General features: G+C 34.0%; 1 protein-coding gene across 1 annotated transcript in view; it reads left to right on the forward strand.

Moving 5' to 3' along the window:
- Nucleotides 1-21,976, forward strand: part of LOC106459854 (neuron navigator 3-like) — a gene marked incomplete at its 3' end in the record, with an annotated part of 119,620 nt that overhangs the window by 20,677 nt on the left and 76,967 nt on the right. Inside the window, exons 6-8 of the mRNA XM_013919526.2 lie at nt 11,861-13,268; nt 13,828-14,079; nt 16,494-16,647. Of these exons, the coding sequence (XP_013774980.2) occupies nt 11,861-13,268; nt 13,828-14,079; nt 16,494-16,647 (1,814 nt within the window). The remainder of the gene's footprint in view (nt 1-11,860; nt 13,269-13,827; nt 14,080-16,493; nt 16,648-21,976) is intronic.

Here is a 21,976-nt window from a genome sequence, read left to right on the forward strand (position 1 = left end):
AGAACCTTGAGTTCTAGGCATGTTGTAACACAAGATAATTAGTGTGCGGACCATTTTCATTTATTATAGTGCTCTGTGAACACAAATTAGTTAGCATAAATCAGTTAAATGCGAAAAATTAGGTGCCTATTTACTTGTAACCACTCAGTGTACTTACATTTTGTATTATGACGGATATATTACTTTTTATGAACAAGTAAATAAGCCAACAGTGGGTATTCCGATGGGTGCTAATTTCTCTTCAAAGTTGACCAACCTGTATCTGTTTTTCTATGAAAACTCATATTTGAAACAGGAATTAAACCCTGATTTATACACCCACGCTTTTCGTTACATAGATGACTTAATCTCCATCCACAACTTGAATTTTATTCCAAACATAATTTATCAAAAAGAACTTATAATAAAAAGAAGAAATAGTAATACTATTCATGTTCATTAGCTAGATTTAGATATTGGGTTTTAGAAGCCAGAGTACATTTGACTATTTTTTTTTATAAAAGAAGGGAATTCGAATTTCCCATCCTTGGTTTACCCTCCCCTAATAATGTTGTTCCGTTTATACTGTTAAAAGGAATTATTATACCTCATTTAATTTTTAGCAATTTTCAACAATAGTAATTCTTTTATGGATAATGTTATTCATGAAAAAATTTAAAGTTAAGAACTGTAAAGATTGGCATATAAAAAAAAATTTACAAATTCTTATAATAAACATAAAATTATTTTGATTTTCAATAGCTTGCTGACCAGTTTAACATCAGCGTCTGGATTTTATCTTATTGATGGAATATCTATTGTAATATTTGTTATATATATATATATAAATGTGTGTGTATTTATAGGTACTTGTGGTAAACAAACGATAATTGAAGTACCACACAGACACAGGAGTTACGTTCTTATGTGTACAAAACCTCTAAACAAAACTAAAAATTCTGAAGATATATAGAACATATTTAGATTTAATATAAGCTCACATGGAATTAGAGGTTTTAAATTCGACCTCAAATATATATATATATAATTGAACGACATTGACTCTGTTCTGAAAAGTCACAATGATAACAAAGTGTTGCCTCTATATTATTGGAACAACGAAATAACTTACGAGTGGTTATCCATTTTTCGTCGTTCTGTATAACTCTGTTTCAACTATTGTCTTGATCGATTAATTTGAACTTTAATACGCAGACTAGTAAACTCACAGTGGAAAAAAATGATTAACTTAAAAGGTAAATGTTGTGCTAGCTCAACAAGTATCGTTTAAAAAAGAAATATTATTTCAAGCATATTCCAAGTAAAAAAGCATCCACAGACAAGTTCCCTATCTGTCAACATTGAAAACTGAACAACTTGGATGTATGATATTCTTTAGTCACATCACTTTCTTCTTGGTTCTCAATAATTCTAATGGTAACCGAAACAAATAGCCGACACAATGCCTAACATAACAATATTTCTGAATTTTACTGTGCCACACACTTGAAGTTATACAGATATTTGGGCAGATAACTGAAACGTTGTGTTTTATAGCCTGTTAACACTTAAGGAAATCCGAAAAATGTTCTTAGTTTTTGCCTGAACATTTTATATATATGATTATCAGCATAAACAGTAAATAACAACATAAATCTTTCGTGATTCATTTTAGATTTATTATAAAAGTCTGCATCTTTCTACCCATAAATTTCCTGTTGTGCGTGAAAACCGCTCTTTGTGACGTGTTTATATTATGCCAAATTAAATATATTTATTTAACTTTTAAGTATATTTTTTCTCGAAGGCGTATTTTCTTTCTTATTTCTCTATTTGTTATTGTCAGGAGCAATATCACATCCTGTACTAAGGCATAAAATAATAATTGTGTAAGTAGAATATTGACACAGATTAATCCTATATTAATTCATGTCGTGTGTTTGTGAATGTGTTTGTTTGACTTCGAACTCCTCCCACAGTTTTAGAGCGAACATGTCGTAGCCCTTTTATTTAGGGTTAGATAGAGGGACTAAAACACGCTCCCGGAAGGTCATCCAAGCGTGACACAGAGCTAGGAGGAGGTTGCTGAATCCGAATCTCGCTTTGGACTTTGTGTTCATGGCCCCCTTTGAGGGCCTGCAGATGCTCTGTTTGAAAATGGGATCATACCCCCATCCCTCCCACACACAAAATCAGAAACTAGCGAGACCAAACGTGGCCAACGTGATCAGGTACCAAGAGAGGGAGAGAGGGGTTTGTTCTCAGATGTGGAACCCTACTGGGGTACCTGTAGCAGTAATAGGGATACTGGAGGTGTTAGATCAGTACACCGTGGCTTCTGTGATTCACAAGGGGGACTTCTGAACCCGCAGTGGTTCGCGGATATTTTATACTAGTTGAAAGAATGATATATACACTGATGAAAGAAAAATTAGATCATTGTATATATATATATATATATTTTTGTTGCGCGTACTGTTCAAACTTTATGGTCCACAACACAATCGATGATTCTCACGGTATCACATGCGCTCAGAGCTAAAAGAAACGGTTGCGCGTGCTTACTGTGACGAGTCTAACAGTTGCCTGTTGCTCAGCCAGGTTGTTTTAGTATGATGGCTGACACTTTTTTACCTCTGTTTAAAATAGAAGCTATGGAGATGTGAGTTAGCTGAAAAAATATGATAATACATTCAAGTAAACCTAACAAGCATGAGCTGTGGTAAATTCAGTGAGTACTGTGCCTGGTATAACAAGTAAGTTGATTGTGTAAGTTCGTTGATGTTATAACTTATAGATATATTACATTAACTGATGATTAAGGGCTGTATAAAATGTTACAACCTTAAAAGTTATAATAAATAAGGAGTATTTCGGTGTGATAAGTTGTGCCTATTTATAGCTGTGAACTCGTATCTATAGTTACTGAAGATGAATTTGCAAAATTCTCCATTGAATGTTTCTCTACAAATTATTAAAATTCTTGGTGTAGATAAAGATAAGGTTGATAGCGTGGCCTTCTAAGTTCAAGGATCCTGTACGTTTCTCTAGAAAATTCTTCGTGTAGTTAAAATGTATTTGTAAACTTCTAAAATGGAAATTCCCGGAATGAATAGCAGTTTGTTCTTAATTAAGGTTATTTAAGGCTCAATAATAATCTATGAATTTGGGATATAAGAAATTTACATTTAACTTTAAGTATGGTTTGTCTGTGACTGTGAGTGTGTGGGAAATAAACGTTTTGTATATTTGGTATCACTGTAAAATGAAGCATATTTGTTCAGAAAACTTTTCCAATGGGTCTGTAAGATGGGAAAATTATTTATGTAAGGATATTTATCTGTGTGCTGCTCTGATGAAGAAGTTTTAGATAAGATCAGTGGTTCTGTCAGAAGGAAATATGTTGATGTAGGTATAGGTTCTGTCAGAAGGGAATATCTTGATGTAGGTATAGGTTCTGTCAGAAGGGAATATCTTGATGTAGGTATAGGTTCTGTCAGAAGGAAATATCTTGATTTAGGTAATGGTTCTGTCAGAAGAGAATATCTTAATTTAGGTATAGGTTCTATCAGAAGGGAATATCTTGATTTAGGTATAGGTTCTGTTAGAAGGGAATATCTTGATTTAGGTACAGGTTCTATCAGAAGGGAATATCTTGATGTCAGTATAGGTTCTGTCAGAAGGGAATATCTTGATTTAGGTAATGGTTCTGTCAGAAAGGAATATCTTGATTTAGGTATAGGCTCTGTCAGAAGGGAATATCTTGATTTAGGTATAGGTTCTGTCAGAAGGGAATATTTTGATTTAGATACAGGTTCTATCAGAAGGGAATATCTTGATGTAGGTAATGATTAACATAACATAATGTTCAGGAATAACAAGGGACCATTTAGGCTGCCCCATCCTATAAACTAAATTAAAACTATTAAATAAAATAAAAACTCTCAAAGTTAGCCCTTATTAAGCTTTCCTTTAAACTCACTTAAATTTACTGCCTCCACAACATCTGAAGGCAACTCATTCCAAAGGCCAACCACCCTGTTAGAAAAATATACTGTCTTAGCTGAAGATAACTCCTACCTTGCCAAAATATATATTTTTGTCTTCTTGTCCTACCATTCTCACCATTAAGTATGAAAATAGATGATGCATCAACATTATCAATTCCCTTAACAGTCTTAAACCCCTCAATCAAATCCCCTCTATCTCTACTTCTTCCAATAGAAAACAATTTCAGAGATCTTAACCTTTCCTCATATGACAACCCCTCCATCCCAGGCACCATTCTAGTAACACTCCTCTGAACTCTTTCCAAAAATCCAATGTCCTTCTTAAGGTAAGGAGCCCAAAACTGAACACAGTACTCCAAATGTGGCCTAACCAATGACCTATACAATGAAATTATAACCTCTTTAGACTTGAATTCAATATTTCTGTAGATACAACCTAAAGTCCTATTTGCCTTACCACTAGCAAAAGCACATTTAAGAGACTGGTCAACCACTACACCAAGAATTCTTTCTTTCATAGTACTGTTGTTATTCCCAACCAAATTATACTTATAATTCAAATTATGATAACCCACATACATTACATTTATTATAACTGAAACCCATCTGTCATTTATTTGCCCAACTCACCAAATTATCTAAATCCTTTTGTAAAGCAGAAGCATCCTCCTCACAGTCAGCAACACCCTAGACCTTAATATCATCAGCAAATTTAAGTAATTTATTGGCCATTCCTTCATCTATGTCATAGACATAAATCTAAAAGAGCAAAGGTCCTAAGACTGAAACCTGTGGTACCCCACTTCTGACATTAATCCAGCTTGACTGAACTACATTTATAACAACCCTCTGCTTTCTTCCATCCAGCCACTCTTCTATCCATTTAGCTAACTTGTCTTCCACACCTATAGTGATAATTTTTTTACAAGCCTTTTATGTGACACCTTTTCAAATGTTTTCAGAAAATCCATATATACCAAATCTACACCCTTACCCTCGTCTACATAAACAGTAACCTTTTCAAAGAATGTCAAAAGATTTGTAAGGCAAGATTTTCTCTTAGTGAAACCATGTTGACTATCCAGTAAAATTCTAAACTATATTTACTGACTTTGCAAAGCATCTTTTATCAGACTTTCCTAAACTTTTTCCACAACTGATGTAAGACTAATATGCCTATAATTACTTGCAAAATTTTTATCACCTCCATTGGAAAAAGAAGTAACATTAGCTAACTTCCAATTCTCTGGTACCTGCCCACTATTCAAGGACTTACAAAAAATAGTAGCAAGTAGCTCACATATCCAATCCTTAACCTCTTTCAAAACCCTTGGAAAAATATTATCTGAACCAGGAGCCTTAATGTTCTTTAAACTTCCCAATTTTTTCTTAACATGCTCAGAATTAATGTGATCATCTTGTTTCCATTTATCAACTGTTCAAGATGAGAAATATTGCTTAAATCTTTATTAATAAAAATTGAAGAAAAAGTAGAATTTAATAACCCAACCATCTCATAATCATTAGATACATGCCTTTCTTTATCATCTCTCAAAGGTCCAACCCTATCATAATATTTTGTTTACCCTTAATATAGTTAAAGAAATCCCTACTGTTAATTTTTACATTTTCAGCCAACCATTTTTTATGCATCCTTTTTCATGTCCTAATTTCCTGTTTGATCAACTTTCTTTATGTTCTATAATCTTCTAAATGTCCCATCAAACCAGTCAATTTAAATTTCTTAAATTTGTAATGCTTTTTTTTAATTTTATCCTTTATACCCTTTGTGAGCCAATGTGGTTTTTTACTTGCAGCTACTTTTTCTTTCTATAAGAAATATGTTTATCTTGAATACTTAAAAATCCATCTTTAAAAATTTTCCACATTTGATCAGAGTCTTCAAATAACTCAGCTGCCCAATTCACAACAGATAATTTTGTTGCTACCCTTCAAAATGTGCTTTTTTGAAACTTATAACCAAAATATCATTATTCCTGATCTCCATATGCAGCAAAACATCGAACCTAAGAGAGCAATGATCACTTACACCCAGTATTCCCAATTTCCACCTTCTGAACCATTTCTACATTAGAAATTAGCAATAAATCTATAATAACATTGTTTCCAGTAAGGAATATTTTGATGTAGGTATAGATTCTGTCAGAAAGAAATATCTTGATTTAAGTACAGGGAATATCTGATTTAGGTATATATTCTGCCAAAGTGGAATATCTTGATTTACGTATAGGTTCTGTCAGAAGAGAATATCTTGATTTAAGTACAGGTTCTGTTAGAAGGGAATACTTTGATCCAAGTATAGGTTCTGTCAGAAGCAATGTTCTCAATGTAGGTATAGGTTATGTCAGTAGGACATATCTTGATTTAGGTATTGGTTCTGTCAGTAGGGCATATCTTGATTTAGGTAATGGTTCTGTCAGAAGATATCGGAAAGAATTATCTTTGTATTTGTCAGACAGGGAAGTTATTAATGGAGGTGAGACTTATTTATTTGTCCACCACATAGGGAAGTTTTTGATTTAGGAAAAACCTTTCTGTTGGTGTTAGACAGCAAAGATAATATAAGATTTATTTGTGTTTGTGACAGAGAAATGTTCTTCACATGAGTAAAACTTATAGGTTGGTGTGTCATAAAGGAATGATCCAAAGGAAGAATTATCTGTGAGCTTGTCAGATAAGAAACTTGATGTAGATAATAGCTGTCTATTTTTATACAAAATAATATATATATATAAGTAAAATTGAAACATATGTATATAAATAAGATTTTTATGAGTAAGGAAGTACTTCATGTAATGATTTTATTACTTGTGTGTTTGAAAAGAAGCTTGTTATATAACTAAAGAAAAGGTTATTGCTGAAGAAAACAAGTTCTTGTGTATATTTATGGTTTTATGTATCTATCAAGTTGAGAAGGTTTTAGGGGTAGAACAAATTTATCAGTGGGGCTGTGAGTATAAGTTCTTATTCTGAGTACAGTTTCTGTGTGATTGGGAGATTTGGAATTTTATTTAAAAAAAGAAAGCTGGATCATTTATCATGTTTAAATAATCCTTGTATTATAAAGTCTTAGTTATTTAATTAATAAATATGTTAGTTTTGGCCCTACTGTATATATATGTATCCCTGTGTCTTATCTCTAAGTTTTAGGTATGTATTTAGAAATGCATTTTCAGTTACATCACTGGGCACATGTATCTTTAAACTACTATATATCCCTGACCTTCACTCCTTATAATAGGTGATCATAGAAATGTGGTTTTGACTGTGTAAATTTCGTATGTGTATCCTTCAAATTTTTTCGAAGATAAAAAATCTGTACAGTGGGATGCATTTTTGGCAATGTTACTCTCAGTTTGTTTATCCCTAAACCTGTTTTGAAATAGTAGCTCTATGGAAAGGAGGACTTTGTTAAGCCATTCTTTGTCTTTTCAGCCTTCTTTCCCAATAAGTCTGATCTGTCTGTAGAGATCTGGTTTTGTTTTTTTCACTCTGTAGCTTATTTTCTTGCCTATAACACCTTACCTACCTTGAGACAAATTTAGAAGAAGATTTTATAATTTATCATATAAATTCTAAAAAAGGACTAATTTTTGAACTTTTACCAACCCTATTTTCACTTTTTAGGGTATGGTATTAAAATGCAGGAGAATTTGTTCGATCTTAATTTCTGCTTGTTTTTGTTTGGTAAATACTATGGAACAGACTAAATTCAACATTATCCTACTGACCCAAATCTTCCACTCTCTTATATTTGTAAAATTCAACATAAAAACATTCCACTGCCACTATCAGTTTTGTCTATAAATAATAAAAAAATAAGATATTTGTTCATCAACACACCTGTATCAGTCATATTGAAAACTGTAATTCATGGCAAATTTGCACCATACTAATGAAATACACACTTGGACTTGATTTATGTGTACATTAAGATATGGAAAATGCCAATTCAATGAGTTAAAAGTTTCATATTTCAAGAGTTCACTTGAATTATATATGTTATATGTTTTGTACTTTTAAACCTTTTTCTCCCATTAGATTTTGAAAATACATTATTTTCAGTAAGTAATTGTTTTATAAAAGTTGATATACGACAAATAATTGACTTACATGCATCATGAAATAAATAGTTTATACATGTAACTGTTGATTTTGACTCTTATGTAAATAATCATATTATAATATACGATAAAGAAGAGTATTAGTAGATCACTGTGTTAGTCTTCTCATCTTAAATAGTAAATAGGATGACGTAGCTCATAGCATACTGTTACGTATCTGCTTGTTTGTTAATTTCCGGTATAAATTCTTTCCGAGGAACTTCAGCGATACAAGTTCTTTAATGATTAAAACTAGTTTATTCTTTCTCGATGCAACTTTGTAATACACATTATTTTCACAATCAATACGTTTCTCGTCACTTTATTTAACAGCCTCTATAACACACGCTATAAATCACAGTGATTCACACACTTTACTTACGGTGCCTACTGTTCGCTTGACTTGACTAATTATCTATCTCTATATTTATCTATCTATGCAATTGCGCTGGTTTTTCTCGCCAGGCTTATATACTAAAAAAGAGGGCGTCTCGAACAAACTCGGGCCTCCCCGATAATTCATGATCCTTCTAGAAACTCCAGCGCGCATGCTCCCAGCGTCACGCGATCTCTGCTGTCGTAACAATACTATACCTGTACCAATAACATATGGACCTTTAGCAATACAATAACCATACTAGTACTACTAATCTATGGTATTTTAGCAATATAACAACTATACTGGTAATAATAACCACTTTATCATTATGTATACAATAAATATACTACCAACAAAAAATCTCTTTAGCTTTAGCAATACAATAACTATATTAATTATAATAATCTCTGTATCTTTATAAACAACTATACTAATAGTAGTATTAGTAATTTCTGTATCTTTAGCGATTTCACAACTATACTAATTGTAATAATCTCTTGTATCTTTAGTAATATAAATTATAATAAATATACTTGTACTAGTAAACTCTGGATTGTTAACAATTTTAGAACTGTAATAGTTCTCATAATCTCTTGTAATTTTAGAAGGATAACAACTATAAAGGTATTAGTAATTTCTGGATCGTTAACATTATGATAACTATACCAGTACGTGTAGTCTTTGTATCTAATCAAAAACACTTTAGGTGTGAAAAAAGGGTGCAGTCATAAACGGGTTGAGTGTGCAACTTATAGGAAGAAAACCGAAATTGGCGGCCAAACTGGTAACTACACTTGTAACATTGATAAGAATTTTATAGTAAATAATCATTAGTTAGCTAAGGCGCGTTTTTTGTTTTGGGGCATGACGGTGAGTAAAACAAAATAATGTGGGCAGAGCAAAGGTAGCCCATTGTGTAACTTTGTGCTTAACTTCAAACAAACAAACACACCTTAAGTCGCACGCTCAATCCTTTATTGGCCACACCCTTTTTTAACACCTAAGGTGTTTTTGATTAGATATCACGACTTTTTCAATAAGATATCATGACGTTTTGTCAATACACACCGACAAACCACTACAAGTAAGAAAGTGACACTCGTAAGTAACATTAGCTTTAGGATCGCAACCCTATTATTCGCAGCAGACCTATACTTTACAGAACCAACCAGATTCTTTAATTAAAGTATATGATGGTAGTTTTTTCTCTCTAAAACATCTGTCTTTAATTCAAATGGCAAGAAATGAAAAATGATCTACTTCTAATCTTAGATGAAATTGTGGTAAAAATTTCAGGTCGATAGCTCACGTGACTTTTTGTGTGGGCGTGCTCAAACATTTGAGTCAAAAGTGAGCTGTTTTTGTTGAATAACTTTGCACATGTGGCTTATATTCAGACCAAATATGACATCTAATTGTAGGTTATAAAAATCTATCAGTGTAGCAAACTTGAAAAATGTCCATCAAAATTAAATATTTTTATTATCAAATAACTTTTTGATGTGATCGTTGCGAAGAAAAAAGTAGGAAGAAATTCAACTAAACGTTTTATATCTCGTGTTTTTCTTAATGGAACGCCTTGGAATTTGGTATGTGAAATAAGGGTCCACCAGAGCACTTCTGGGAAAATATGGGATAGCTTTAATTACCACAGTCTTAGCTACAGAAAGTGGAAAATTGCTAAACTATTACCCCTGTTAATACACAGTTTGTTGTGCGGGTTGTCTTGGCCGCACTACACACCACCGTTGTTTTGATCTTTGCAATACAATTACTGTACTAGTACTAATGATCTCTGCCAATTTTAACAACAGATAAGAACACCTGTATTAATAATATACGGATTTTTAACACAACAATAACTATAACTAATAGTAATAATAAAAATGAAAAGTTAAAGCTACATTTTTCTGTTGATTGTCACATATGTAAAGTAGATGGTAGTTGTTTGTTTGTTATGAATTTCGGGCAAAGCTACACGAGGGCTATCTGCGCTAGCCGTGCCTAATTTAGCAGTGTAAGACTAGAGGGAAGGCAGCTAGTCATCACCACCCACCGTCAACGCTTGGGCTACTCTTTTACCAACGAATAGTAGAATTGACCGTCACATTATAACGACCCCACGGCTGAAAGGGCGAGCATGTTTGGTGTGAGGGGATTCGAACCCGCGACCCACAGATTGCGAGTCAAGCGCCCTAACCACCTAAATGATAGTTGGAAATTAGTTTGCGTTTTTTTATTAGTCTGTGAGTGATATGTTTCAATTAAGATATGACTTGATTTGTTTTAGAGTTATTGCTAATTTAGAAATAAACTGAAATGAAAATCAAAATCTGGACACATTTACCGAAAGTTTTACAACATAGATACCAGTGTTGTTAACACATCAAAATTTTGAATAAAATCTATAAACACCGAGCTCATCTTCCAATACAGTATGGGCTTAATATTTTAGACGCTAGACAAGAGCTTGTATGGGAAAATCCATTACTAATCGTTAAAGCCGTGTTGTACCGCCCCACACTGGCACAGCGGCATGTCTGCGGACTTACACCACTAGAAACCGGGTTTCGATACACCCGGTGGGCAGAGCACAGATAGCCCTATGTGTAGCTTTGTGCTTAATAACACACAACAAAAAAGTGTTGTGTCTGGTTAACACTTTCAGACAATTACTTCTTACTGTTGTAAACACTCTTAACCCAAGGTAGTAAACAACGTAAATTATACCGGTCATACTAAAATCTTGACAAATGTCAGTTTTCTTAAAACTAACCCGGCATGGCCAGATGGTTAGGTCGCTCGACCCGCAATCTGTGGGTCGCGGGTTGAAATCCCCGTCACAACAACCATGCTCGCCCTTTCAGCCGTGGGGGCGTTACAATGTGACGGTCAATCCCACTATTCATTGGTAAAAGAGTAGTCCAAGAGTTGGCAGTGGGTGATGATGACTGGCTGCCTTCTCTCTAGTCTTACACTGATAAATTAGGGACGGCTAGTGCAGATAGTCCTCGTGTAGTTTTGCGTGAAATTCAAAACAAACCAAACCAACTCTCAGAATTCAAAATTATTGACAAGAAATATACAAATATATTAGGCCTTTAGCCTAGTTTCATCTTGCAAAGTGCCCTTCAAAAAAGTATTGTGGCCTTGCTAGTTAGAAACAAGTGTGCTTAAATTTGACTTACAATTAGCTAAACGCGTTGTTGTATAATTAAGCCCTTAAAGCACGTTTTTGTGGTTCATTTTTTATTATAAGCTAGCCGATATTTTTGTACCTTTAATTAAATAAAAGATGTCTAACATTGTCTATTTTACTTGTTTTTGGTCTGTATATAGCAATATTTTATTGTAGACTCTTTTTACAGTTTTGATGACGACAGTTCTATCAACAGTAAACTTAGCGACAATATCGTTGACGTCAACTCTGATGACAACATGACAGAATTATCAATCAGTACTGAAGCCAATCATAATGGTAGTTCCAAGCGAATGCCACGAGATATAGAAACTAAGAATCCTCTCGCTGCTTGGGGCGAGAATAAGCGACATTATGATGAACATGTTCTCGGAGTGCCAAGTACGGGAAAACCCGCTGCTGGCCGTTCTACAAACATCAAAAAAACGGACAGCTCGATGCAGACGGAATGTAAAGCTTTTCACCAAATGTCATCAGCTGTGTGGAAGAACTACCTCCAGCATCAGAGGAATAGTGGATTTGAATCAGGACAGATGAAAGAGAAGAACACTATTTCTACTTCTTCGGCATCTGAAACCGGGAAGAATAATGAAGTTGCATGTGGAGCTTTTGACAAGTTAAATGGAAGTCATAAAGATAAGTACAAAAGACAAATGCAGATACCAGAACATCAAAAATGCCCCGATGGAGACGTCGAGGTTGAGAAAGGAAATGAAAGAAGCTCAAATCCCAAATCAACCAAATTTAACTCTAATTTGATTAATCAGCCGATTAAGCCATCAGTTGAAAGCCAAGAACCTCAAGGGTCACGAACAATAGTAGTAACTGGAAGCGAAACGAACAACGAGGAAACGTTAACCAGTACGGATTTTGCCTATGACAACAACAGAATATGCAACTCTAAATCAAAAAGTAGTTCCAGTAAGGATATGTCACTTGACACAATGAGCAATGATGATTGCAACTTAAACTTTTCTGATATTAACTATATCCAGTCATCGAACTTGTCTAGGAATGTGACCATGGCATCTTCTTGTGGTGGTAGAAACAGTTATAAACGGAAAGAAAGTATCAAGCTGGTTGCCAACACTCAGACTAACATGGACGAAAACTATGTTTTTGATGAAACTACAGCCCATTCCGACAGTGAATACAGTTCTTTAGGCCGCAAAACATCGAAACAAAATCCATTGACTCCCACAGGTATTAAAGGATTTCACAAATGCAGCTATGGAACGCGTTCTGTCTTTAGTAGGTCGTCTAATCCCAAATCAAACTATGTAATTCTTTCTGATTTTCCTCCAATCAGTAAGGAGCGCTCAGTTAATAGGTCCCGTCTCTCCGTCCCTGTAAGGCCAAATAGCACAGACATAGTGAACTGTGCTAACACAGATCCCCTTATGTATATAAATAACTATGTTCCATCTTCTAAATCCTATGCCTGGTTATGTTACAGCGGCAGTTCCAGTGCCTCATTCATCTCTGGATCAGGAGCTCGCAGTTTTAGTGGAAGTGGCCTTACTGAGGCCGAGAGTATGGAATCTTTATCATCAATATCATCCAGTGTGCATGCTCAGGTAATATATTATGTAGTTTGTCCACAGTTTTTGTTTTTTTTCAAAAGTTGAGAAATTAGATATGCCGATTTTTTTGATTTTTTTTACTGTAGTTCTGCTTGATTACATTGAATAATATTAATCAATTTGTAAATTTATTATCAAACATTTGCTATTTTCACAATTCTGTATACTTTTTCCCTTATTTTCCCGAAGGGAGGCCGAAGGCCGCCTGATAGAGTCGCCTTTTTTAACCACTTGCACCACTATACAGTAGTGTGTTATGTGTCAGTTAGTCAGTAGACACTAAAATGGTGTCAAATAAGGAACGCTTAACGCTGCAATTTGTACTGTCGTGACGTCAGTCTTGAAACATAACACTTTCGGGGACCTTGCGGAAGTACATCTAGTATAATAATACTTTTGAATTAATTTTAACTTCTTAGTTAAGCAAAACGGCCGTTTTAAAAAATACAAGATCTTATGCTTATTCTGCACACTTATAATATTGCATATTTTTATACTTCGTTTACTTGATGCTTATGTTTATTTTGTAATGATATCTAGCTTTCGCTTTTAGGTTCAAAATGTCCGTGCTACCAGCCTTACTCATGCTCGCCTCACACTTCATCAAAGGGAGCTTTCTGATTCGCCACATCTGACTCGTTCCAGCTCGATTAGATCGACCAAGTCAGAAAAGCTGTACCCATCTATGTTACAACGATCAGGTGAAGTGAATAATGCTGTCTCGGTGTATACATCAGTAGGTGGACACGCAATTGGTGAGAACACCAATGATCAACCGACATTGCCCACAAACTTAAATAAGCAGGTAAATATGGATTACATTCTCAGGTGAAAGTACAAATTCAAAGGATAGACACCTAATAACAGGAAAATTGTACCATGGTATAGCCATTCATTGTTAACCTCATGTGATAGAGTATTTTATGCGGGTCTTGTGAGTACAATAAAAACCCTGTTGAGTTTTATCTTTATTTATAGTTGTAATAAATAAAAAATATTTTAAAAATAATCACTTAATAAGTATAGGGTAAAGTAAGAGGTTTAAAATATATCATTTCCAAATTCCAAGTAAGTGGAAATACAATGCACACAACAATTGAAGAATGTTCATAATTTTGAATATTATAGCTATGACAAGGCATATCCACACTTATAACATGATGTGAGACATTCCCTCAGTTCATCGTTATGCAAGTCAGCCATTTGATCAGTCATAAGATCTGATATATGTAGTGGTTGCACACAATCTTATCCCGGTTGTCACTTTAAATTGAAGCATAGAGTTCAAAGTACTTTATATTATTTGTAAACTATAACTAGACGTCAAAAAAATAACGTGTGAATGTTTTGTTCATGTGGAGAGCCTTCGATAAGTGATGGTTGTCTATTCTCAATAGATTGCTACAAGTTGAATATAATGTCTCAAAGTGTCATTATCAGAATGTGGAACTGCTTGGACACCTAGATAATACCGACCATAACTCAAAACACTATGCTATCTGTTGACTCTAACTCATTGCAATTGTAAGGTACTTACTCAGGGACTAGATCAGATTTTCACAGCCGCAACTGGACTCCATGCTAGTTAAATGATTAGTAACAGACTCCATACGTTCGGCTTATACAACACACATTCAGTGAAATGCATTGCACTCCTACAGCAAGGCACAAAACAGCGTGTCTGCAATAGTGCCAAGAAAACGTAGAACAATATTCTTTATAGATAAATGCTACACTTTACCTTACAGACAGTTAACAAAAGTATACTCATTTGGAGAGAAACCGGAACAATATCCTAACCAACTTCATATGGGAACGTGAAGCAGCTTGCAGTGGTGGAAATACGACGTAGGCATAAATAAGTATTTATGGGCATACGAACCTTTACATCCCTGCATAATGATGCCATTAACACCATACGTTATATGGGTCATATTCTATAACTTTTTGTGCTACAATATATTTTTAAAATTGTCCCAGACTTCGGCGTAATGGACGATAATGCTTGCCCCCACCATGCTAAACAAATTGACACACTCCTTAAAGAAGAGGAGATTGGCAAAATAGAGTGGTCTGCACCTCACTGGACTTCACTCCTATCGAACCTGTATAAGATATTTTTGAGAGACAAGTCACATCATGACTAGTGACTCCAGACACTAAAGATCCTCTTATCAACGATCTGCTGATTTTCGGCAAGCAACATCTGCACCAAGTTGTTATGGTTAATTGTTAGTGACCATACTTAATATTGAAGGGAAACTTCGTATATAAACCGTAAAGATGGAAAGCCACCTCTACCAAATGCTTGTTTAGTAGCATAGGATGAATGACCAATCATCTGCATTTCAGATAGCATGACGAATAATTAAATGCCCGATTTGCCTAAAATGAACTTAAGAGAGTGTAATTAACGTTATTTTAAAACCTTAATGTTCAATCTCTGGTGCAGATATAATGTTGATAGCCTACTGTGTCACTTTGTGCTCAAACGATAATAACAGTATTACTCTTATCCTTTTTAATACCTTTGTTTATCTACATTATAAACCAACCAGTTGTGATAGGCCTAACTGATAAAATATTAAACTCTTTATGGGTGAATAAATAAACTCGATGAACTCTATTTATCCAAGTATCATTAAATGTGCAGTCAACAGCCGAAAAAAATAAATAATAATGAAGTGCATGTCAGATTATAATTTAAGTAGCCAAATTTAATATTTTGTGAATAATTATAAAACTTCATCAAATTGAGTGAGCTTTAGGTAAGCCTAAAATATTGTGATTATTACTTTGAAAAATAAGTTTTGAAAACTTTAATGAAAATTATTTAAAATAATTCTCACTTGTAGTTTGCGAGAAGACGCTCTCATTGGAAGCTTATTACCAGTCATACTGCCATCTATAAATTAGACAATATGATTAAATATAGAGTTAAATATGAGAATAAAAATGAATTAGGTATATGAGTTTACAAATTTTAAGTTTTGGCGTTAATTATCAAATAATAACATTAATTAGAGGTGGCCATATGTCAAAAAATTTTCAAATGCTTGACAAATTGTTGAATTTTCTTAAATTTTAGGTTTACACATAAATTATGAAAAGTAGAAATAAACATTGCAAAAAGATATTCGATACCCTAAGAAATTAGTGCAGACAAATGGCGGGCCAATGATATAAATGTTTTTTGTTTATTTTTGTCTGTATTTGTAGGGGGCATCACGCAACTTATTCCCTATTTCTCCAGTGAACCCACTGCCCCAAACTTCAACTAGATCAGTGATAACATCCAGTGTTCCAATTTCCGGATCAGTGCCTCAGTGCATGGGAGGTTTGTTGTCAAGACTGGGCAACAAAACCGATGAAAGTAATAAGCTTTTTATTTTCAATAGATGAAATATTTTCTGTTTATTCTTTGATACTTTTTAGTAAACTTAATGACATAATGAATGCAATTTATCTGTTTTCTTTATTTTTTAAAAAAAATAAATATAGCAATAACAATACTCTTATACTCCAAACGTGAAATTATCTATGATTACAAAAAAGGCCTGTTGAAATATAGCAAAAGCGCAACTACCCATATCATTTCCATTAACGATATATTGTTACAGTGGTCACGACTCTTATGTATACAAGTATTAGCAACTTTCCCATGAAAGCAAAACCAACTGCTCAATGCCTCAAACCACTTTATTTACTGTACTATAACGTGAAAAGCCTAATTCTTACTTTATCCAATCATATTTAAACTTTCTGTACAGCTGTTTCCAAAGATATGTTTCATTTCTAAATGATCAAGATTTTTGATGTGACATTATAAAAAGATGACAAGCAAGGGACGTACAAAAACTAAGCAGAAAAAGACAAAGGAAATGAAAATCAATCAATAAATGATATATGCTAAAGGGATGATAGTTTCTTATCAAATTCCCAGCTATTCTTTGAGATGAGTAGAAAAATTCTAAAAAAAAGTATACAAGTGTGCTGTTTACAGGCGAGATTCCTTTAAGCTTTTTAAAAATGAAAATTAGATGTTACGAAATAAAAAATATCAATTATAAAATATGTGTGAGTTAAAATTGTTGAAATACGGTCAGAATTATTATTCTTACTTGAATGTTGAAATTTATCGGCATATAAAATTTACTTTAAAATGTTTACCTCAAATAAATTGGAAGTGGAGAAAAAATTTCCTTTGACGAAAGTGGTGGTCAAAAGATATGAAAAGCCAGAAGAAATCCTGAAATGGCGATTTTCTTTTCTATTTTGCCATTAACTTCTATAATAACTGGCAAAAATTTGTCACTGCTCCATCCCTCCTAAAAATTAGTTTTAAGTCCTAAATATATATAATTTCTTAGATAAGGAGACCAAAAATATACACAATATTCCAAGTGTAAACAAACTAGTGATTTACTTGTAATAAATATATCTATAAAAACACCTTACAACCTATTAGCTTTACTATTCGCATTAGATAATTGATTTCATGGATTATGTGACTCAGCCACTACTATGCTAAGATCGTTTTTCCTTTGGTCAAGCAACTGAGTGGGCTTCCATTTATATTAAACATGTGATTCAAATTATGATAATCCACGTGTATTACATTGCACTTATTATCATTAAAGGTTAAACGTCAAATATTTGTCCAACTTACCAATTGATCCAAGTAATTCTTTATTACTACAGAATCCTTCTTATAGATAGAAATATTCAAGATATTACTGTCATCAGCAAACTTTATGAATGTACTAGTTATGCCTGCATAAATATCACAAATATAAAGAAGAAAACGCAAAGGCCCAAGCATTGACCTCTAAAGTAATCCAGTAGTAACTAAGATCCAGTTTCACTGGACTCCACTAACCCTACGAAACAGGCTTGGAAATTTGAGTAATTGTGTAACCACCATGCGACCATGAAACTATATAATACTACTAGCTTGATTACCCGTTCGTTGGACGGGTGAAGTAAAAACTCGTTTGTAACAAAGGATAGGAAATACTGAAAAGAAAGACATACTGTTTTCAAGAAATATATCAATATGAAATGACCTTTCTCGTGTCATCCTGTATCACTGTGTCAAATTGGGTGCTATTTGATCAAGAAATGTGGAAACGTATAAGGAACAGATACATACACAAAATGACGTTTACTTATATAGAAGATGGGGACTCCACCCCCACACCTTCATGACCTTCCTCATGTCATCCTATATCACTGTGTCAAGATTGGTGCTGATTGATCAAGAAATGTGGAAACGTATAAGGAACAGATGGCTGAAAGGTGCGAACAAACGACACAAACTTAGCTTTATATATTAGATATATATGGGTTCAGTGACGTGTAGTCAGGGCATGCAAGTCATGCGCTGCGTGACTAATCAGAAAATTAAAAATGTAACGATAACACCGTATAATATATTTATTTTCTTTTACCATGTGTTCGTTATGGGTACTTTCTTCGTGTCGCAGTCGTAAGGTATTCTCATCTCATGCTATGCGAGCTCCGCATGCCTCTTCTCATCTCATTTAATTGCAAATATTACTCTCAGTTTATAAACATATGCTTATTATCAACTTATTTACTAACTCATTATGTCATATTCAGTTTTCTTCAGTTGAAAGTTAAAATGTATTTAAAACGTTTTGGTTTGTTTGTTTGTAATTAAGCACAAAGCTACACAATGGGCTATCTGTGCTCTGCCCACCACGGGTATCAAAACCCGGATTCTAGCGTTGTAAGTCCGCAGACATACGGCTGTGCCACTGGGGGGCAAGGTTTTGGTATAAAAGAACACAAACATCGAAATTATCATAAACGTTTCGCTTTTACTGATATGAATTCTGGCTTGCAACTTAAAACTGACTGGGCTCCTTACAATCTGCTCAGTCTTATCAGAAAGGTTTATGGAAAAATAGGTCTTTCAATATGCAAAATACTGAAAGGGTCACGTTTACTCTTCTTTTTTTTTTTAATACACTTCCGCCTAATAGTATGCTTAGAACCTGAATTTGAAGAAAAGCAGCATGCAAATTTATTGCTAATATTACATTGACGTTTTTACGCTTTGGAGAAGTACAATTTAATCTACAGACTTAGTTATTGAAATTTTGGGAATATTTAATATTAATATCATGTTGATTTGGAATTCTGTATCAGTTGTACTGGATTACCTGTTCCGTCGACAGAATCGTAATCTCCACCAAAGATGACCAACTCCGCCCGCCGCCCTGTGGCCACTTCTCCAATAATTGGCATGAGGTTAGTAAAGGCTCGTGTGGGGTCTTCACCTACCAGGCCTGAAGGGTGAGCTCCGACAGGATTAAAGTAACGCAGGCAAATCACATTCCATTTCTGTCATTATCAAAATTCGTACAGGGGAATATGTTATTAACAAATATCTAATAAACAACAACAGACATGGGTTTTAGTGGCAAAAAAAAATAAAAAATCTATATGTGTAAAAATTGTAACAATAATTTAAATCATATGAATATGTAGTATGTTCAGGTGTGGTTTTGGCATTCACAATGGTGCATATGTATGTAAACTACACGCATGTTTTTCTTTTCTCTCAAAATTGTGGCAAACATAGAATCAATAAAAAGCTAATAATTTCATACTTTCTTAAACATCTTTAGGAAAAACGATGTTGTTTGAAGTTAAGCACAAAGCTACACAATGGGCTATCTGTGCTCTGCCCACCACAGATAATAAAGCCCGATATGTAGCGTTATACGTTATAACTGGGGGGGGGGGGGGTGAAGCTGCACAATTTAAGTATTTTGTTATACATATACACACACACACATATATATAACTGGTATATTATCAACTGCTGATAGCCATCACCTGAGGAATGTTTTGTTGTATACACTCAAACCACAAAGCATTTACAGCAACTGCTAGCTACTAAAGCGGTGGAGGGCACTTATTTTGTCACGATACAACTTTTTTTTTCAATATTTGTTTGTGACAATTACCTGCTATGAGCGCTCCCGTTGAAGTGTAGCCTGTAAAAACATTAAATCATAAAAGGCTTACAACAGCTTATTTCAGTGTTGTTTTTATTTAAGGCTCTGTAAATGAACAAGTTACATTTATTCTTGTATCTCTGCGACAATATGAAAATCTTTTCGCTATTACACACACACACAAATATAGATGTGTTTTAACCATTCACAAGTACAATTGTTTAACTTGTGCGGCCTTATTTTATATATATATATAGAGAGAGAGGGAGAGAGAGCTGGTACAAAGTTATTTGTCTGTTCTAAGTTTCTTAACCTCAAATGTAGACGTCGGTAGCCTGTGATATTTATACCTGTAATTTCGAACACGTTATTATCATGACACGGAATATACGTCTCTTCTCTCTTCCTTTTTTAATATGGTATCCAATTTTTCTGACGTTTTGACAGAGGTTTTAATTCGTTATTATGTCGAAAACCTTGTATATTTAGTGGTTTTATAGTTCTGTGGTGTGAAAGCTTACCATAGATTTTCTACCTCCTCAGTTAATGTAGTTTTTCTTCCTATAAAACGTCACATTTTGTCAGTCTGCAACACGACGAGAAATTGAGAAGAAGCTAATTTGAGATATACACGAATTAATACACAGATACCTCACTAGAAAATGTGTTAAATACATTTTCTCATTAAACTCCAATTGTATTCGTGAGTGTTTGAGGCAAAGAATGTTTCAGTGCATTATATATTGTGTCTCTTTCTTTGCCTCAAACTCAGTCAAGGCTAAGTTTTTGCTGCATAAAACATTTTCTAGCGAATCTCCAGTTATTCTATTGCTCCTACCTAATTATTTCAAGGTAAATCAGCGAATCTTAAAACGCCACAGTTATATTTAAAATATAAAAACATTTCCCACATCAACTGTAATTCTCTGTAGTTTATTGTTCTACTTATCTCAGAAATATTACCTAAGAGGCCATGTGAAGTTAATGAGTTAGTTTTTGGCGCGAATGGGAGGCTTAACTGTTTATTTTAGACAATGGTGCATATCTAAACAAGGGCTATCTTCTCTAGTTGTACCTAATTTTGAACTAATGGACTAGTACAAATGCAGCAAGTCAAAAGCATCCATCATCAACTTTTGAGCAACTTTAATCGAAAAGTGGGATGTGACATTCACTCTGATAACATAAACACAACCGTAATTTGCGAACGTGCTTTTGCGACAATAGGACGCAAACCATAAATCTTCGGGTTCACATTCTGGCACTTTAATTACTAGGGATACACTCAACTAACGGAGTTTTCATAGCGCATTGGAGGGCTGTGTTATTCATCTTCGTTCCCCAATTCGGGACGAAAATGTTGTTTAGAAGAAATACTGATCACCAAATGAATAATAGCTAGTTTATAAAACTTGCCATGTGTGTTTAGAAGAAATACTGATCACCAAATGAACAAGAGCTAGTTTATAAAACTTGCCATGTGTGTTTAAAAGAAATACTGATCACCAAATGAACAATAGCTAGTTTATAAAACTTGCCATGTGTGTTTAGAAGAAATACTGATCACCAAATGAACAAGAGGTAATTTGTAAAACTTGCCATGTGTGTTTAGAAGAAATACTGATCACCAAATGAACAAGAGCTAGTTTATAAAACTTGCCATGTGTGTTTAAAAGAAATACTGATCACCAAATGAACAAGAGCTAGTTTATA

This window comes from Limulus polyphemus, unplaced genomic scaffold (assembly GCF_000517525.1).
Source record: "Limulus polyphemus unplaced genomic scaffold, Limulus_polyphemus-2.1.2 Scaffold668, whole genome shotgun sequence".
Taxonomy (NCBI): Eukaryota; Metazoa; Arthropoda; class Merostomata; order Xiphosura; family Limulidae; genus Limulus; species Limulus polyphemus.